Consider the following 19048-nt stretch of genomic DNA (forward strand, 5'->3'; position numbering starts at 1 on the left):
GATCATGCATTTTCCAATTAATCACTACCACTTCTTCTGTCTTATATATACACACACACACATGCAGATATCATCCTCTTAGTCTATGGGCCATCCCTCTAATGTGTCCGTTGAGTTCATTTAATCCATGACGTCGACGCTCCGTCTGTCATAAGTCTTTTAGGTCAGGAGAGATGGTGTGCAGTGTTAAGGTTGTTGCATGCTGCATCTGGAGCTTGCGGCTGGTGTAACTGGCACGATCCATGTCTGTGGGTTGAAGGTGTCAGTCTCAGGGAAGTTGCTGGACACCAGTTGCTGAAGCCAGTTCTAACTCCACCATTGCTGCACTTTGCTCAGTTTCATCAAAGTTCATTCTTTGCTAATCAGGGTGATTCTTACTGTAAATACCATTGATACAGCATCCAGCAATGATATTAATAATGACATACAGTAACAGGCTTATTTACCAAGTAACATAATACAATTTAATTCACTAGCTATTCCTTCCCAAATCAAATCCCCTTGAGGCACAAATCGGACGTCCCTGTCCTTCTGCATCACCCTCCAAGTGCATCCAGGTCCTTGGGCAAAAGCAATCCCATGGGTGGGTTTGCCTTTGCCTGAGGCAGGACTAGCCCAGTCTGCCTTCCCTAACATATTCTTCAGGTGCACTACAGGGACTTTATCTCCTTCTACATGGGAGTTTTGACTGGGCAGGGCCAGGTCGATTGGCAGATCCTCTGGTGTTGACTAATCAAGTGGCCTTTGCTAAATGAGTGTCCCATTGTTCTAAAGTTCCACCACCCATTGCTCTTACTGTAGTTTTTAGCAGCCCATTGTATTGTTCAGTTTTCCAAGGGGCTTCTGCATGATAGGGGATGTGATATACCCACTCCATGCCATTTTAATTCAAAAGCTGCTGGTGGGTTTCTGCTCCACCATTAATCTCCATGGGCAGTAGGGAGGCCTCTTGCTGTCTCTCCACAGGTTGCAGGGGAATCTTAGCTCCGGCACACCTCCTCCCATTCCAGCTTCACTGTCCTTGGTGTCTGCATGGCCGTTTCTCTCAGGTCTCCATCTCTCAATGAACCTCAGCAGACCCAGCCGGATGAGCTCCTCCCAGCGTGTGCCCTGGCAGTGGGATGCTTCAGACCATTCCAAGCTGTCACTACAGCCATCTCCAGTCAGGTGGCAGCAGCCCAGCATGGCCAGCTGCCTGTCTGGGAGGCCAGGGGGCCATCCACCTGCATCCCCGCTCTCTTCAGTGTAAGTCCAGCCTCCCCCAAGCTCCTTTGTCCCCATCTTCAATAGGGCATTTGCAGAGGCTCTGACCGACTCAGCCCTGGCCTGAGGGTCTCACCTGGCCAGAGGCTGGTCTGACCAGTTTTGGAGCCAGGGAAGCTTTTCACAGCTAATTACAGGGGCCATTTCTGCAGCCCCTCCTGTAAACCCATCACACATGTACAATCCCATTTTCTACAGCGTGTTATTGCCTGTCTCAGGCCTTGAGCTTAGTCTGAGAAAAATGTACCCACAATTCACAATTTCTGTGCTGGTCTCAGTGCTCTGGACCTTGTAGTTAGTTCAGTGACAAGATCAATCCAAACATTACCCGTGCTTTCTCAAGAGTTTTTCAAGGTCCCTGGATTACATTTATTACTGCTGGCAGTTCCAAGACACAAATGTAATAGCATAATTGCAGCTTTACAGGGTTCAATTTTCTTTCTAAGTTGGGTATGGGCATTATTATTACTGTGATACAACCTTGGTAATTATTAGAGGTAACAGTTAAGTGTTGATACCTGCAGTAGTAGCATAGGAAAAACCAAAATGTTTCATTCTATGGCAGACTCTCAGAGCTTTCCTTGGTCCTGGTATTGCCCTGAGTGGCACAGAGGGCCCTCATATCCTACCTATAAGCAAAATTGATGTGACATTTATGTCATTGACTTCTGTTTCTGGGGTCTGTGCAATTACTACAGCATAACCAATAGCACTATCAAAAGCGACAGAAAAAATCTCAAGTTTCCTACTGCGAGCCACACCACTTGGAGAGGCAAATTTAAGGAGCTGATATTGGCATCTCCTGTTTTGAGTCAAGCCATTTTGCCACCAGAAAGGGACTGTTTACCTGTCAGGTTAAGGTCAGAGTATACAGGATTTGTAGACCAAGAGTTTATTTAAGAGTAAATCCAATTGATCTCCTATGTCTGTATCTTGAACAGACATCCTGGACTGGCTCCAACTGTCAGTCAATATTTTGGAGATGACTGTTAGCTGTTGATAAACTAGAGGGAAAGTCAGAGGGAGCTATTCAGAGGGAGCTTGATTGACACAAGAAACAGGCCAGCATCAACCTCGTGTTCCATAAAGGCAGTCCTGCATTGGGATGCAGTGACCTCTTACAAAACGACAAACTGGGAGGGTTACCAGTGAGAGAAGAGTAACAAGGAGCTTAACAGAAGACAGCACTCTGTTCTTTTCAGTTATGAAGGCCTACTGCAGTCAGGACTGTGTAGTGGAAGCATAGCCAGCAGGTGGAAGGTTGCGATTATTTCCTTTACAGAGCACTGGTGAGACTGCATCTGGATACTGTGTCTAGTTTGCTTGCCTTCAGGTACAAGAAGAGATGTGAACAAACAGACTGAAAGTTTAGAGAAGGGCCTCTAGGGTGTTGGAACACAGGCTGTATGAGGACTGGAAGTGGGAATCAGACTGATTTATCTGGAAGAAGACAAGGCAAAAGCAGGGTACTCCAGGGCTTGGGTACCTGGCCTACAAGGAGAGGAATGTTGCTGCTTCTTCTAATCTCGTGCTTTGTATCACCTCAGGCTGCTAATGGCTTGAGCTCTCCCTCCTATATTGCTCTATAATTTCCCCACAGGAACTCTGGAAGTTATTGTTGGAACACACTGATGGTGTTCAGGTGCTGCAAGGTCAGTGTGGAAGACTGCGTGGTAGGGATTTTACCAGAGCCTTCCTGCTGTCAGTCAGTCTGATGGAGGGTAGGAGATTGCTTAGCTCTCATCTACCACCAGCACCTTACCCATCTTCATCACTGCCATTTGATTTGAAGCGGCATCAGGGAGCAGCCTGTCAAAGTGGGCATATGGAACACCACACAGACCCAACCACAATGAAGGTTTGAAAACAAGCTCTGTTTTTTTGGCCAGTGTGGCAGCTGATCTGGGTTGGACTTCAAAACCTTTAAAAACTTTGAAATTTATTTACAAGGAAGTAGACAAGAACAGGGGAGTAATTTCAGGGTTAGGTTAAAGGACATGCTTCAGCTGCAGTAACAGTTGGAAGAAGAAGTAATAAAATGGTATGCCAACACTGACATAGCCAACACGTTCTGTTCTATTCCCACATGTCATGGTTCAGCCCAGCTGGCAGCTCAGCCACCATGAGGCTGCTCACACACTCCATCCCCTCAGTGAGATGGAGAGGAGAAAAATGTAACAGAAGGACTGAGGGTCGCGACAAGAACAGAGGGAGCACTCACCGACTGTGGTCCCGGGCAAAATGGACTCACCTTGGGGACAAAATCAATTTAATTTGTTAACGGCTCATTCAGAGAGATTAACAAGAAACAGAAGCCAGACCTCAAAAACACCTTCCCCCACCCCTCCCTTCTTCCCAACTCTACCTCCTCCTCCAGCAGTGCAAGAGGACAGGGAATGGGGGGGTTTGCAGGTCAGTTCATCACGTGTTGTTTCTGCCACTCCTTTCTTAAAGGAGGAGAACTCCTTACACTCTTTTCTCCTGCTCCAGTGGATCCCCTCCTCATGGGACAGTCCACAGACTTCCCCAATGTGAGACCTTCCCACAGGATGCAATCCTTACCTATCAGATTGTTCCAGCATGGGCTTCTTCCCCAAAAAGTCACGGCTTCTTAGGGAGCTGCCACCTGCTCTGGCATGGGGTTCTCCATGGGCTTCAGATGCCTCTCCACCTCGTCGTCAGCCTCCAGCAGCTCATGGAGACCATTCTCTATGACTTCCTTCAGGCACAGGCATTTCTACTCCAGCATGGAGTTCTCCAAGAGCTGCAGGTGGATCTCTGCTCCACTTTTAATCTCCACGGGCAGCAGGGGGGCTGCTGCCATCTCACCATGGGCTGCAGGGGAATCTCAGCTCTGGCACACATCCTCCTGCTCCATCTCCTCTGTCCTTGGTGTCTGTGTGGCCATTTCTCTCAGGTCTCAGTCCTCTCTCTGCTGCAGCCATGCCAGGCCCAACAAACCTTGGTAGTGATGTCTCAGTGTGGGCAGCTGCTGGCCTGGAAGGCCGAGGGGCTCTCTTCAGTGTAGCTCCAGCATCCCCCAAGCTCCTTTGTCTGCACTTTAAATAGGACATTTGCAGAGGCGCTGACTGGCTCAGCCCTGGCCTGATGGGATGGGGAGGATCTCACGGGGCCAGAGACTGGTCCGACCGGTTCTGGAGGCAGGGAGGCTTTTCACAGCTACTTACAGGGGCCATTTCCACAACCCCTCCCGTAAACCCAGCACATCATAATGGAAGGGCATAGACTTCAGTTTTCTTTCACCTGAGAAGATGTGCACTTGGAATCAATTACCCTACATGTGAAATCATAGTCTCACCATTGCCATGGGCTGATTCAAGAAACCTTAGAAATGGACAGTATCTGTGGTCACCACTAGTACACTAATGATATCATACTCTGAGGACTAAAGATGGAATATTTGAAAAAAGATTAAGCTGTCTTTAAAATCCTGCTGAAGGCAAGGTGTGCCATCAAGAAATCAGAAGTCCAATACAGAAATACAATTACTAGGGGTAAAATGGATAGATAGATGTAAGATGACAAATCCAGTGAAGTGGTAGAAGAGATAAGTATGTTTCCCAAAGCTACTAACAAAAAGGAAGCTCAAGTGTTCTCTGGAATGGTAGGATTCTGACATTCCTGGATACAGTTAACTAGTGGAACCACTGTAAATGGTGGTGTAAGCAAGATTGGTTTATCTAGGGACCCAAGCAACAGCAAGCCTTCCAACAATTGAAGCTAGAAGTGGCACAGGATATAGCCCCAGGCCCTATCCAAACTGGTGATAAGTGCAAAATACCCTATGTATCACCTCAGGAGATGTTGTAATCTCCTGAATTGTGTGGTATATAAGCCCCAGTGAATCCAAGGCCGACCACTGAGATTTTGGAGCTGCAGCCACCAGGGGTCAGAAGTAAATTACATATGTCAAGAGGATAAGACCCTTTCCACCTATGAAAGAGTCCAAGCAGCATCTGAAATACCAGGAAAAGAACGACTGCTTACATAAGTACTCTGATTGCCTGTACTGCACTGTTCAAAGAAAGGGTGGCACTCACCCATCATGCTACTGCCCATACTTGGAACAAGTGGACTGCCTTGATGACCCAGTGAGCACATTTGGGAAATAAATAACACCCTGCACAGAAAGCGATAGTATGGAGTACCCTCACCCATTATGTGGCTGTATGGAGTGCAACAGGACAATCCAGTCAGTTTTCAGAAGCCAAGGCTATGCGATTAGCCCTAGAAATACCTAACAGGAAAAGTGTCCCACAGTGTATGTTTATACTGACTCTTTGTTGATGGCCAATGCTGAGTAGGGATGGATAGAACCACAGGAAAAAACAAGGATGGGAAAGTTGAGGTAAATCTGTTTGGGCCATCAAGGTACAGTAACGAATGGCCTGCAGCAAAGGTGAGTATTCATGAATCCTGTGAGTGCACACATCCCAAACAACTGGGCCACAGAAGAGTGCCAAAACACTAAAGCGAACCAATTTACAAAGAGGAACGTCACAGTCTTGGTTGCAATAATGAAGTTAGACTGGCAACACAAAGAAGGATTCATCATGGCCCAATGGCCCATAAGATGACAGGCTATAGAGGCCAAGATGGTGCCCGTCACTGGGGAGAATGAGGGACAGGTCTTTCACTAGCAATGACTACCCAGGTCATTCTGGACTGTGACATATGTGCTGTAGTAAAAGAAGCCTGGCAGAGGAAATTACCTGTTGCCTACACTTGAAAGAATACATGGAAATTTGGTGAAGCTTGTTGGCAAGTTGACTATGTTAACCCATTCTCAAATCTGCCTCCAAGGAACAATTGTCTTACCTATGGTAAAAATATCGACGGGATAGTTGGAAACATATTTAGTTGCACAAGCCATGGGGATGACTGGAACATGCTGATGATTACATGGAATAAATCTGCAGGAGGAGTTACAGGATTGTGTATAGAATAAGGGACAAGAGCTTCAGAAAAAATCTACTCTGAACACAAAAGTGAGATTGCCATCCAGAGACCATCAGAGACCACCAGACACCACTGGAGACCAACGGAGACCATTGGAGACCGCTGGACACCGCTAGACCCCGCTGGAGATCACTGCAGACTGACAGACAACACTGGACCCTACGGATGGATATTTTTCTATATTTTTATATTCATAGCTAAGATTTTTATCTTTGTAAATTGTTCTCCAGCTTTTAATATTATAAGATATTTAGTAAATCTATGTTCAATCAATACTTCTGTAGTTTCTTCTCCTTCCTATTTCTTCTACAGAAGTTTCCAAGTGACCAATAATAATCCTAACAATGTTAAAATCCTTACTGCATACCGTTTGTTTTTTCTAAAATTTAGGACAAGACCTTCAGAAAAAATCTACTCCAAACACAAGAGTGAGATTGTCATCCAGAAGAAATTAGTTGCAAACCTCAGATCCATGCCAGGACTTCATTTACTCTTGTCTTTAACAGAAATCCCAGACTGATTATTTTCTATTCACATGCTCATCTCCACAAATTCACAATTTTGTTCTTTAGGAAGCTGGACTATATCTAACAAATAGAGCAGAGCTACCACAGGTTCTACTCACCTCTGATGCTACTTCTAGACATAAACTATCCTACTGCCCAGGTAAACCTTATCCATCTCAAGAAGTCTCACTGCACATAAACCAAGTTGTTATTGTTAAGAAATGCGAAATGACAAACGGATTAAGATCACTATGGTAATGATATAACAGCTGGTGATTCTTAAGTAAAATATTACCTCCTAGTAGTAAAAGAACTGTGGGGCTAAGTTTTCATTGCTAGCTGTTAGCTATGCACCTGTCATGGTTTAGGCTGCTCCAGCAACTAAACTCCACACAGCCGCTCACTCACCCTCCCCCACTGGGGATGAGGAAGGGAATTAAAGGAGAAAAATGAAAAGAGACCTGTGGGTTAAGAACAATTTAATACTACTGCTACTAATATATGAATATATATATATGTACAATGATAAATATATATAAACAAGTGATGTACGGTGTAATTGCTCACCACCTCTTGACTGAGGCCCGTCTCATCCTGAACTAATGATCCCAAAACAGGAGTCCCGATACCGCAATCCCAGATGAGCGAGAGGCCCGAAAATAGAGAGCGAGACAGAGAGTGCACTCTGAGAGTCCGAAAGTGAGAGTCCTGGAAGAGCAAAAGCCCTTTTTTCTGGCTGTCTTCACTTTTATACTGGGCATGACGCTGCATGATACGGAATACTAATTGGCCAGTTTGGCCTCAATCCTAAATCCAAGTACAAATCATAAGGACAGTCATGAACCCCTTGTCCCGGCCATGCTCCTCTGTTATCCTCTTATGCTCCTGCACACTGGCAAGAACACAGCAAGCTGAAAAGTCCTTAAGACCTCGGTGCCAACTACAAACATCAGTGCGCTGTCAGCATTCTTCTCAGAGCAAGTCTCAGACTAAAACCAAAACACAGAGCTCTTCTAGCTGCTAAAAAGAAGAGCTAACTCAGTCCCAGCTAAAACCAGGACAGCACTGAGAAAGAAAATTCCCTTAGGAAAATTCCAACTGATTTTTCCAAGAGCTTCCATTTCGCAGCAGCTCTCAGCCTCCTTTCTTTCTCGCAAATACACGCGGGGTGAGCTGTTAAAAAAAAACCATAAATTATGTCAACCAGTTAGCTTTCTTAGAACAGGCTGATGTTGTCAATCCAACGTTTTTATTGCTTTAGCGGGAAAGAAAATTTCCAGCAGAAAATAAAAATATCTAGTAGTCCATTTGGAGAAGCAGTAAGATACACTTACTCAGCAATATCACTGAGATGCCTCTATAAAGCAAAATCCATAGCAGTGAGAGTGATGCCAAACTGCACTTTCCTCCATGAACTGAGGATGAGATTTAAACACTCCTGTGCATCTTTTGCGGGAGATCTCGTTTCTGCAGGAGCTAATGGCCAGTACTTCATACTTTTTTCTTTTTTGAAATTACACTAAACAGGAAGTTACAGATTAAAACTAGTAAGAAATCATTCACTTGCCAAAGCTGGATTGTTCCTTGCAGCTTATCCTGGGTTCCCTACACTATATTTATTATATAATGGCACTTCTGTTGGAGCTGAGGAACAGTATGTAATTACCTGCTTTATTTTTATAATTTGAGCCTCTGGGTAGTGTTTCACTGACGAGATTTTCTTTGAGCACTATTCTTTTACAGTTCTTTCAAAAACAATCTCTTCCTCAGATTTCCATGGAGTATCTTAATTATTTATTTTGATTTACACATACACTACCTTTCTGTTTTGTTGTCTTGGGATAGGGGAGGAATACCCAAGCAGCAGACTGAAACACCTCGTGGAAGCAGTGAGCTAGGAGGAAAAGTCAACTTTTAAGACGTTGCAGCTTTAGGCCTTAGTTTTAGGCAGAGTGGCTGATCTCAAATGATTGCAGGAAACCAGCAACTAATCTGCCAGTGTACAGGACATCCAGAGATGACCTCAGAAATGGACCTCTCACTACCAGCTTCCTGGCAGAAACCTCTCCCCCGTCCTATGCTTTCCAGCAGCACAGACACATGTTTGGTATAACGTCATGCTATTTAGGTTAGTAATTTCCCAAAGTAGGCAGTGATATAAATCAGGTCACTGTGGAAACTCATCAAGGGAAGAGTGATAAAAATCAGAACGGGCATGTTTCCTTCTCCTGCTGCTGCTACGGAGCTAGAAGAGCAATCTCAAAAGGCAGCTACGCCAGCAGGTATCATTTTGAAACAACAAAGACGCGGTTGCTACATGGCAAGAGAAAACCTTTCAGCAGATCAGCAACCCAGCCTGGGAGGCAGGCATGGCAGAGTGAGTAATAAAAACTGAGTGAGGAAGCCTTGCAGCTGACCCACATCAAAGGGCACACTCAAGAGGATCAGACCCAGAAGAATCACTCTGCCACAATTCTGATCCAATCTGTGGAACATCAACTGTAAGAAAACATTTGTTTTCCCAGCCAAGCCCTGCTTCGTCTGACAGTACACTAAGAATAACAAAAAGGCCTATCTGAAACCCACTGCCAGAGTAACAACACACAAAATGGCGTCCTTTATCTTGCTTTTCAGAGTGACTTCTACTGCATTCAAGCTTCCTACAGGCATGCAAGATCCCATATGCTAGAAAACCATTGGGTGTCAGCAGCAAAGGAAAGAAAATGAATCACTCGATTTTAACACAAACATGTTGGGATTATCCCGCAGGACCTACTGTGCATTGCATCCCATGTCACCTACAGCGGCTTTGCCCTCTTTGCACTTTCTGACTCTGTTCTTCAGGATTTTTTCTCTGGCTCCTTTCAAATTCCTTCTCATTTTCACCACAGCTCAAGAAGGAAGACGCTTCAGTATCCATGGCTCCAGCTTTGTCCTCAAATATTTCTTTCTTTCTCTGAATAACCATTACCCACACAACCTAGGATGCCTTTCACAGTAGGGGTGGGGGGGGGGGTGGGGAAGAAAGAATCAAAAAGAGACAGTTCAATGTAGTAAGTCTTTAAAACTCTATCCTTCTGCTGAAGTTTACAAGCATGCAGAATAAAAGGAATACAGCAGTTGGCTTTGTTTCTAGAGCTTGCTATAAAGTGAAGTTCTGTTCTAGGAAAAGAGCCTGTTCAAAGCAGAGATTGTTTCTGTTTTCTTATGTCTTCAATTAGTCTGTTATTTGGATCTATTTTCTTTAATCTAAGTGTAAAATCCTAAATAAACAAAATACTAATCACCCAAATACATGAAATAGCAGAGTTGCACGAGTAATCCTGGTTTGTGTTTTTCCCTCAGTTCATTGATCAGCACAAGTACAGGCTGGGTGGAGAATGGATTGAGAGCAGCCCTGAGGAGAAGGACTTGGGGTGTTGATTGATGAGAAGCTCAACGTGAGCCGGCAATGTGCGCTGGCAGCCCAGAAAGCCGACTGTATGCTGGGCTGCATCCAAAGAAGCGTGGCCAGCAGGCAACGGAGGGGATTCTCTTTCTCTGCTCTGCTCTTGTGAGACCCCACCTGGAGTCTGCATCCAGCCCTGGGGTTCCCAGCAAAGGAAGGACATGCAGCTGTTGGAGCGGACCCGCCCTCCGCAGGGGTCCCCCTGTAATCGCACATATTCATAACATTTTCCTGAAACCGTTAGTATATTTACATATTCATTGTTCTTCTCTCTCGCTGTACATGTAAATTACTTCACATGCTCTGTTTCCTACTTCTGTTGTTCTTTTCTGAGTCAGTGGTATAATTTGGGTAGGTGGTCAGTGAGTTGGTGGTCGTGATCTCCTCCTGCTGGAATTACCTTTCCTTTACCTTGGCAGTTCCAGGCGGTTCTTTCTGGTTTGCTGACCACAGTTGCTATTTATCACTTAGAGAAACTTTTTGTATCAAACAAGTCACATCATTGCTTAGTACAAACCACATTGCCAGGTGGTCTGCTATTCACTCTTCTCTTCCAAGTAAATCATTAACTTGTTCTAAAGGACGGGGCTGTACAGATGGCACAACAGGAAGCACAAACTTAAAGCTTCCATTGTGTCCCCAATCATCAACCCTCAATCAGGGTCCTGGTTTGAGGCAACATTTACAATCAAAAGCGAGTTCGTTGTTCCAGCCACCTCGAGTCACCATCCACTGCTCGCTGAGGTTACCGTGGGCCGTCTGCTCCTACAGTGCTCGGCATGGGTAGTGCTCTGGCTGGCACTGGCACTCGTGGAGGTGAAAAATCTAAGAATTCCTATATTCCGTGAACTTAGAAACTAGCCACTCTTCTATGGCTCGAACACGCCTGATGGCAAGCACAAGTTGTCTAGAGATGACATAGCTGAAGCATGACAGATGAGAAGCGGCCATCAGTAGTCTTTACTGCCTAAGAAGCCTTGTGAGGCAGCTCAAAAGCAAAGGCACAGGTTGCACAGAAAATGCCCTGGATACGGCAGAAGCCCCAGTCTCACGTCAGAGATCTGCGGAGGGTTGTTCAGTACAGGAAACTGACGCCCAGAAAGGTTCTCTCTGGCTTTTTTTTCCTGGTCATCACAGGTAGCTTAAGATAAATTTAAATTTAAGTGGCAGGAGAATGAAACATCCTGTTTGCCTGGAATTCGGTCGGCGGTTTGACAGTAAACTGAGACACATTTCAGGCAAGACTTGAGATGGCAATAGCTGTAATAGTATCCTCTCCTGAAGAACCTGAGAGAAATACACTGACTTACTCAAACGCAAGTTTCTTGGCACCGTCACTGGTTCTAGAAAATGTGTGCCCATACAGACACTGCCACAAAGTACAGTAGGTGCTTATCCTTGGCAGAGGTTTCTAGCTGCTTCCAGGTGCAGCTCATTTTTCTGGGATGAATGGGACATGACTTGCTAATACCTAGAGCAGTGACGTTTGCAATAATTATTAAAACCTGTAGGTGACAATTATCAAGAACCTTGAGCTGTATGGTCTAGACGCACAGTGTGTGGCCAACATTCTGCAACAAAAAGTACAAGCCAGTGCCACCATCACCCCAGTACCGGCAACAAAAGATGGAGTTCAGGTCCAGATCCAAGGCACCCAAATCCATCTTCTGGCTAAGATGCTGCTCCGTATGTCTGTTCTGGAACTGGGCTGGGACTGGTTACAAGAAGATACAGATTTTAATTCTTGAACATTTACCTGAAGTGAACTTGTGGTTCTGTTGCAGAAGAATGCCAGCTACCTCGGAAATACTTTCAAGGCCTTGAGAAGGCTCCAAAGCTTGGCCAGAAGAAGTAGAAAAATCTACTGTAAGAATTACTCAGATCTCATTATTTATAGAAGTGTTCGACCAAAAAACCAAGGATAATGTACAGGCTCTATTCACTCAAAAATGAGTCCTGGATGTGTGCGAGGTCTAGGATTCACCCAAATAATAATATTGCTCCAGCTGTTTATTTTTCATAAAAATAAAAAGCTGAATAAAACCCCTAGCATTATCATTTTCCATATATTTTTCTAGAATTTCCTAATGGTGCACTGGTTTTCTGGCTACAGTGGCTTTGGGCTAGTTCAACGTTCTGGCTTTGTGTCTTTTAGCAAAAGCACGGTAATAGAACCTCCGCCGAAGTGTAAGCAAAGTACATTCCAACATGTCCTGGGACAGTGCAGTGTCTTGTGCCATAGACTCTCTCTGTCTGAAGTACGACCCATTTGGTTTTAGATTTTATCCTTTTAAACATTTCCAGGTATTAGTATCAGACATTTCAGCAATGAGAATGAACTCTATTAGCTGGATTTTTGTGGTTTATAGTATTTTAATATACAAATACATTTGGATGTATGACTATCCATGACACCCCGCCTTCTCTTTTATGTTTGTCCTTCTTTTTGCCCGCTGTTTTCAGTTGAGGCTTTCCTGTGTGCCATCATCCCGTGAACCCGCACTCGATAAATGCAGGTGTACTCTGGTCGTCCCCAGTTGCTCTTCACAAGAAGTCTGACGTAGGAAAAGGCTCTGGGAAATGGAGCGTTCTGTGAACAAAAGAGAGACAAGGAAATGGGGGTGACAAAGCAGTCAATGTCTCCCCTCTCGCCAGCCCTGCTCCTGCTCAGGAACAAGCTCCTGAAAGTGGGTGGGGGTGGCTGTGCAAATCTGGGCCTCACTGCTGGTGCTGGAGCTGGTGGCGAGGCTGGGATCGCAGTAGGCGGGAAGGCACCAGGCATCCTCTGCATGCCCGCCCAGCTGTGGCTGTGTCCCTTCCCGCTGCCCCTTCCCTCTGCTACTTGCTCTGTGCCAACAGAGAGGCCGGGCAGGTGCTCCTACGCGTGGGGCAGCTGGGGTACAACCTCACCAAGCTCCCGCTGTCTGCCCTGCTGCTTTCCTCCTGGCAGGCGGGAGAGAAGGGTCATGCTACACTGGGAGCAGAGGACACTGTCCAGCCTGTCAGCGGGCCACGGAATGGAGCGACGGTGCTGCCCGACCCATTTCTCCACGGCACAAGGACGCTGCCTGGGTGGAGTGGCCGCGTGTGCAGCTGCCTCTGCTGAAGGCAGTGGGTGCAGCCAGGGATCTCTCGGGATCATGCTCCCACGGGCCTGACCCTGTCCTTGCTGTCCTTTTGCTACCACCACCGCGTGCTACTCAGCCCTCCCAACCCCGCCAGGGCTCTCTCAGCGGTGGTCCGGGCCCCTCTGCCCAGGGAGAAACCACTCACGCTCTTCCTGCCGTGGACAGGAAGGCAAACCTGTTTTGCTCCCTGGCATCTTGCCCCCGTGCATGGACCGTACCTTCAGAGGGAAGATCTGAACCGCCTGTGCTGCCACGTTGTATGTGAAGGTCCCAAGAAGAGTCTCCTCTTCTCCATCTGCGTCCACTCCCTCGGAGGCAAAGCACAAGGAGAGCAGCTCAGACTCATCCCAACAAAGAGGGAACACACGTGCTGGAACAGCCCTGTCACCTACCCACCCTCACCTGGGGCTCTAGCCCTAGTGGACCACTGGTTAGGGTGGAGCTCAGTCTCCGCCTTGAGTTTTGGTCAAGAACCCTGAGGCGCTCAGCCAGATAAGCCTTAAGAGGGATGAAACCTCTAGAGCACTTGAAGTATCCTGCTAGGGCACTGCAGTGCTTGGGAACAAGCAGGACACGAACCTCAAAGGATGCACAAAAAGCAATGAGACCCTGTCATGGCTTTCCCCCAGGGCCAGATCCCCACCAGACGCGCCCAGCAGAGACTTACAAAGACATCCATGTCTCTGGGGGCACTGTCGATGGTCCCATATGGAAACGCTTCTTTGGCGATGTGCTGCACAGCGATGGCAGTCAGATGGACTGGTACTGGCAACGTGATGACCACCTGGCCCTGATGCCCTCGTAAAGGCCAGCAGCTTCCCGGGGAAACATACGTCTGCAACCAGAATGGGAGAGCAGTGAAGGGTGAGAGAGCACTGGGGCAGCGCAAGTGCCTCTGTAGCTCAATGCGTTGGTGCCGGCTGTCTGTGGGGTCTGCTTCAGCTCAAGAATGAGGCACGTGTGAGGAAACGGGCAGAAGCAGGAGGCCTTCTCTTGCCTGCCTGACAAAGGGGGTCTCAGTCTTACAGAGCAGAGGAGAATCCCGGTTATGAAACCATACGATACCTGCAAAATAGTATCAGGAGGGTTCTGAAGACACAAGACCCATAAAACCCTGCACCACCAAATTCCTTTCAAGTCGTAGGTGTCGGAAGTTCTCCGCACGTCGATGCCGGCACCTATAAGGAAGGGAGAGCAGATGACTGCAAGAGGCCACAGACCAGGAGGACTCAGTACTCAGACACTGTTTCTGATCCTGCTGGCCACCTCCACCACTGTCAGTCCTGTCCTCATCACCATGCTGGCAGGGGTGCCCAGTTGCACAGGGGAATGGCAGCAGCCACATGCCTGGTGACCGCTTCTCTCACAGCGCCGTGAGGGGCAGGTCTGAGGGTCCTGGGAGACAGCAGGCACCCCCGTGAAGGACAGCAGGCCAAAGCTGAGGGCTGGCTGCGTGGGCAGCAAAGGATGGCCCAGCCATTCCTTTTTCCAAAGCAGTGGAGAGGAAGAGAGCCCCTTCATCATCCCCTACTTTGGAGAGCAGCGCCTGCAGCACAGGCTGCTTTGGGGAGTGCTACAGACAAAGAGACTGGGCTGCTTGTGTCCATACCAGAACTTTGCAGGGCCCAGTCAAACATCTTGTAGTTGTCGTATCCAGCCATCTCGCACGCTGCCCGGTTCGCCTCCTCAGCTTCCTAGAAACGCCATAAACAGATACAGCAAAGGACCACATCAGCGGGCAGTTCAGCGTGGCTACCAGCGCCCGGGGAGGCAAAGGGTCAGTGTCAGAAAGGCGAGGCAAGCCTTGTGCACAGAGCTGCAAGACTCTCCTGCTGACACGAGCCCCGAGGGCTGAGGAACAGTATCTGTGGCCTCGGCCACAGCTCCGAGCGGGGTGGACGAGGTTCCCCACCCTCTTCCCCACCCTCCACGCTCTCCAGCTCAGCTGCACGACAGGCTCAGGCCCTGCAAGTCCTCCACTGCCGGGCACGGCCTGGTTAAACTGGGGGTGGAGAAGTGCCTGTGTTGCGCGGAAGCTCACCCAGCAAGCCCCTGAGGCAAAGGCTGGGGTGCTGCGGTCAGCAGTCTCACCCCACCAACAAGCCCAAGCAGTTCTGCCCAGCCAAGCCTCCTTCCCCAAACAAACAGGGTTACCTTCCTACTGCTCAGCTCTGCCCTCAGTCGAGCCACTTCCTCTGTCAAAAGCTGCATCTTTTCAGTGATTTCCTTCATCTCTTCCTTGTTCTTTGCCATCGCAGCTTGAAAGTGCCACCAGCAAACGGTAGCTGCAATTCACATCACAGAGACAGTTATTTGACTTGGGTTGCCAGCGATCCCTGCAGTCGCATCGTCCCCTCCCTGTTGCCTCGTGGGGCAGGCAGAGTAAGGATGCGCCTCTGACCGGCAGCCACCAGCCCGGGCTTGAGGGGACTGCGCAGCCGCCACCGTCAGGTGTGCTCGGTGCCTCAGAGCTGTTCCCCATTTCCCCTCACTGCCTCAGTGAGCACCGGGACCAGGCTGCATGGGCTAGGAGAGAGTACTTCTCCATCAGTCCCCTGCATGGCCCCTCTGGGAATCCCCAGTGCAGGCTTGGAAATAGCCGTGCCCTTGTCTCACAGGCTCCACAAGCCATTTGGTCTGGTGGCCACAGCAGCCTCCCAGGCGTGCTGCTACCAGTCTTACAGGTAGTCCAAAAACCGGTCCCAGTCAGGACCAGTTGCTCAGGAAGCACGTGGCCCACAGGAGTTTCCACACATCCTGGCCCCAGGGGAAATCCGGCCAGCTGAAAGCTGGCAGCCAGCACAGCCAGGCTGCCGCTCCCAGGGGTTTGTTTGCTCACAAAAACTCACCAAGAGCCAGTGGCAGCAACATGGCGGCTACTGTGAAAACCGTCTTCTTCTGCAGGGCCATCTTTTGCCTGAAAAAGAGGCAGTCCTGCGGCTGTCAATGAGCCAAGGCTCAGGCAAACCTCTTCACAGGTGGATTTCCCTTTTCAGGCCACCGTTGCAGAAGTCCGAGCTTCAGTGCCTGAGTGGGAGCCCCAGAATGCTGCCCGGGGAACACCCGCTGTGCTCCCCTTTGCTTGCACTGGCCCTCAGGCATCCCCCTTCTCCCCTCCCCGCCACACACAGCAGAAACACGTAGTACGTACACGAGGAAGGTACACCCACTGTTGCCCACCATCCCCACGCCATGCGAGCCGAGGTGGGCAGGAGTAGCCTGAGCGGCGATCCTTGCCAGAGGACTGGCCATCCCAGCAGCAGCAAGACAGGGCAGCACAGCCGGGCTGCTCCCAGGGGTCCCCCACCCTCCTTTCCTCACCCTTTGCCTTCCAGGCCTGCAGCGGGAGAAGAGGAAGCAAGCTGGCAGCAGCAGTCCCTCGCCTGGGGAAGGCCACCCGGCAGCACAGCCCGATTCTCACCGTTTTTCTCGGCTCCCTGGCACCAACCTGCCCCTTGGCAGCCACTTCTCAGTGGCCATGTGGGGAGGGGGCCCAGGCTGCTGCTCCCCACTGCAGCCCCCCACCTGGTGCTCTCCTGACCCCTCTCCTCTGCGCACAGCTGCCCGCTCAGCCAGGCAGGACCGTGTCTCCACGTCGCAAGGCGGTCAGACTCAGGTCCCCGGGGCTCGGCCTCCCTTCACAGCAGAATCTCCCCCGCAGCAGCCCACTTCGTACCCGATGGTCTGCCTGTGGCTTGGCCCTGCTGCCTCCTCTACCAGCTGCTGGCTGACTTCAATCTGCAGGGAGCCTCTGGGGGCCTCTTGGCGTCTCCTCGCGGGCACCCTTCTCCTTGGCATCTCCGGGCAAAGGCAGGCCCCTCACTCGGCTTGTCCTCTCAGCCCTTGCAGAGCGCCTGCCCGGGCAAAAACCGCTCTGGCACTATCCCCAGGCTGCCCTCCAGCAGGAGTGCACCTGCCCGGGGCAACAGCCTCACAGCAACTGTGGGGCTCCTTCCCCGTGCGCTGCATTTATACAGGCGTACAGCTCTGACCTCACAGTAGCCGCAGCTGTGACGTCACACTGGGGCTCCCCAGGGCTGAGCAGGGCGGGGAGACCCTGTGGGCTGCCCTGGGGTGACATGGCTGCCGCCCGTCCAGGTGGCAGAAGCCCATGCCATGGTCCTGTGCCGGGCGGCTGCCTGGCCTGTCTTGCCAGGCAAGGCTCCAGCTCTCCTGGTCATCCCTGGGAATCCAGAAAGGCTGCTGGATAGCAGGCTTGCTCTCACCCCATGGATCAACTGCTTCCAGCAGTGTTTCTCCGTTGTTCCAGTGCCTCACCACCCTCAGAGTGGGGACACAGGACGTATGGACATAACCTCCATTGCTGGGATCACCAATTACTCCTTGTCTCCTTTTTTGCAGCTGGACCCACAAAGTAAATTTCAGAAAAATTAAATACCTCCTGCTGCTCATAAGCAGATAACTGACGTTTGCACTGTTTAACAGCTTGCTCTGGAGGCTGGGAAAGGGCTTTATGTGCTTTTGAGGAACTACCACCACCTTTAGAAGTGCTTATGCTCTCTACACTTTTGTCTTGTCAGGGAAGGCAGAGATCTTTCTGAACCAGTAGCTCCTGCAGTCTGAAGAATGCTACTCCTTCTGTTGGCAGAGTCCTCAAACAATTGCTCCACCTTGACCTGACTTCCAGTCAGAGGGTGATCCTTCATTTCGAGTTTGTTGCTAGAAACCTGCAGACGGAAAAACAAACAGGAAAAAAGCTTTACTTTATCTTTTAAAGCATAGACTAAGAACAAAATCAAGACCATCAATTCAATAACATCAACAGCTTTTGCACTTTTAGTAGGAACAAGTGTAACATGCTGGACCTAAACTAACTCCAGTTACAGTGTAGTTACAGGAGGGCACACGAAGAGAACACGACTTACCAAAACAAGCACTTGCATAAACGTAGTGTATTTTTAAGTCCATAACGGGTAAACCCTGGACAGTCGAACGCTCAAACAAGGACACAATACCTATCTCTACTAGTATGCACGGAGTCAGCAAACAGCCAGGGGAACAGCTGTGTTCAGTTCAGCTTTAAACGTGGGTGCAGCAAACGCAACCAACGACAGATGCAGCCTGCACCTGTTTGAAACATGCAATATAATGTGAATGTGCAGAGAAGTGCTAGGAATGTTGCAAAAGACAAGTGTAAGGCTGGTGTAACCAAGCTGAACAAGGAGCAAAAGGATGACAGAGCAAGACAAGATAAAAATCATACTTTTTTTTTAAAATTGACCTTTTTTTCTTTGAAGGGGAAAATAACATCATGTCCACAACGCCTTTCAAAATTGTGATAGCTGCACAACTGTCTTAAGACAGACTCGGAAGCTTTGAATTATCAAGAATCTCACTTACTCCAACTTTGTTGACAGTAGCCTGCAACCACTGCCTCTTACTGCCATATGTTAAATATTTACATCCGAAATGAAGGCACAGACGGTGAGAAAAGCACTGTGAAATTTATCAAGCTTGTCCTTTTTACAAATAATTAAATGGTCAACTTTCTGGAGTTCAGTTCCTTACTGGAGCAGCAGTTTTTCCCCTTTTCTACTCACTGGCACTCCATGCTGATAGACAGCAGAGAAGCGTTGTCTTATCCTGTGCAACACTTGAAGAAGCCGTTAACTACAGTAGCAACATCTGTTTTCCATTTTGTCCTTTAATCTAAAAATAAAGATTTGAGACACACGCCAAACCCAATCCGTGAAAACCAAAAT

At 48.6% G+C, this 19048-nt stretch overlaps 1 protein-coding gene across 1 annotated transcript; it reads right to left on the reverse strand.

Moving 5' to 3' along the window:
• Positions 1 to 12625: 12625 nt before the first annotated feature.
• Positions 12626 to 15539, reverse strand: LOC147526449 (sperm-associated antigen 4 protein-like). Its single transcript, XM_086629902.1, has 6 exons — positions 15480 to 15539; positions 14935 to 15019; positions 14391 to 14503; positions 13993 to 14160; positions 13544 to 13633; positions 12626 to 12787 (listed from the first exon to the last, which is right to left on the reverse strand). The coding sequence occupies exons 1-6, from the start codon at positions 15534 to 15536 to the stop codon at positions 12626 to 12628; spliced, it is 675 nt and encodes a 224-aa protein (XP_086486028.1). The 5' UTR covers positions 15537 to 15539.
• Positions 15540 to 19048: the final 3509 nt, after the last annotated feature.

The sequence above is a fragment of the Tauraco erythrolophus genome, chromosome Z, assembly GCF_009769465.1.
Source record: "Tauraco erythrolophus isolate bTauEry1 chromosome Z, bTauEry1.pri, whole genome shotgun sequence".
NCBI lineage: Eukaryota > Metazoa > Chordata > Aves > Musophagiformes > Musophagidae > Tauraco > Tauraco erythrolophus.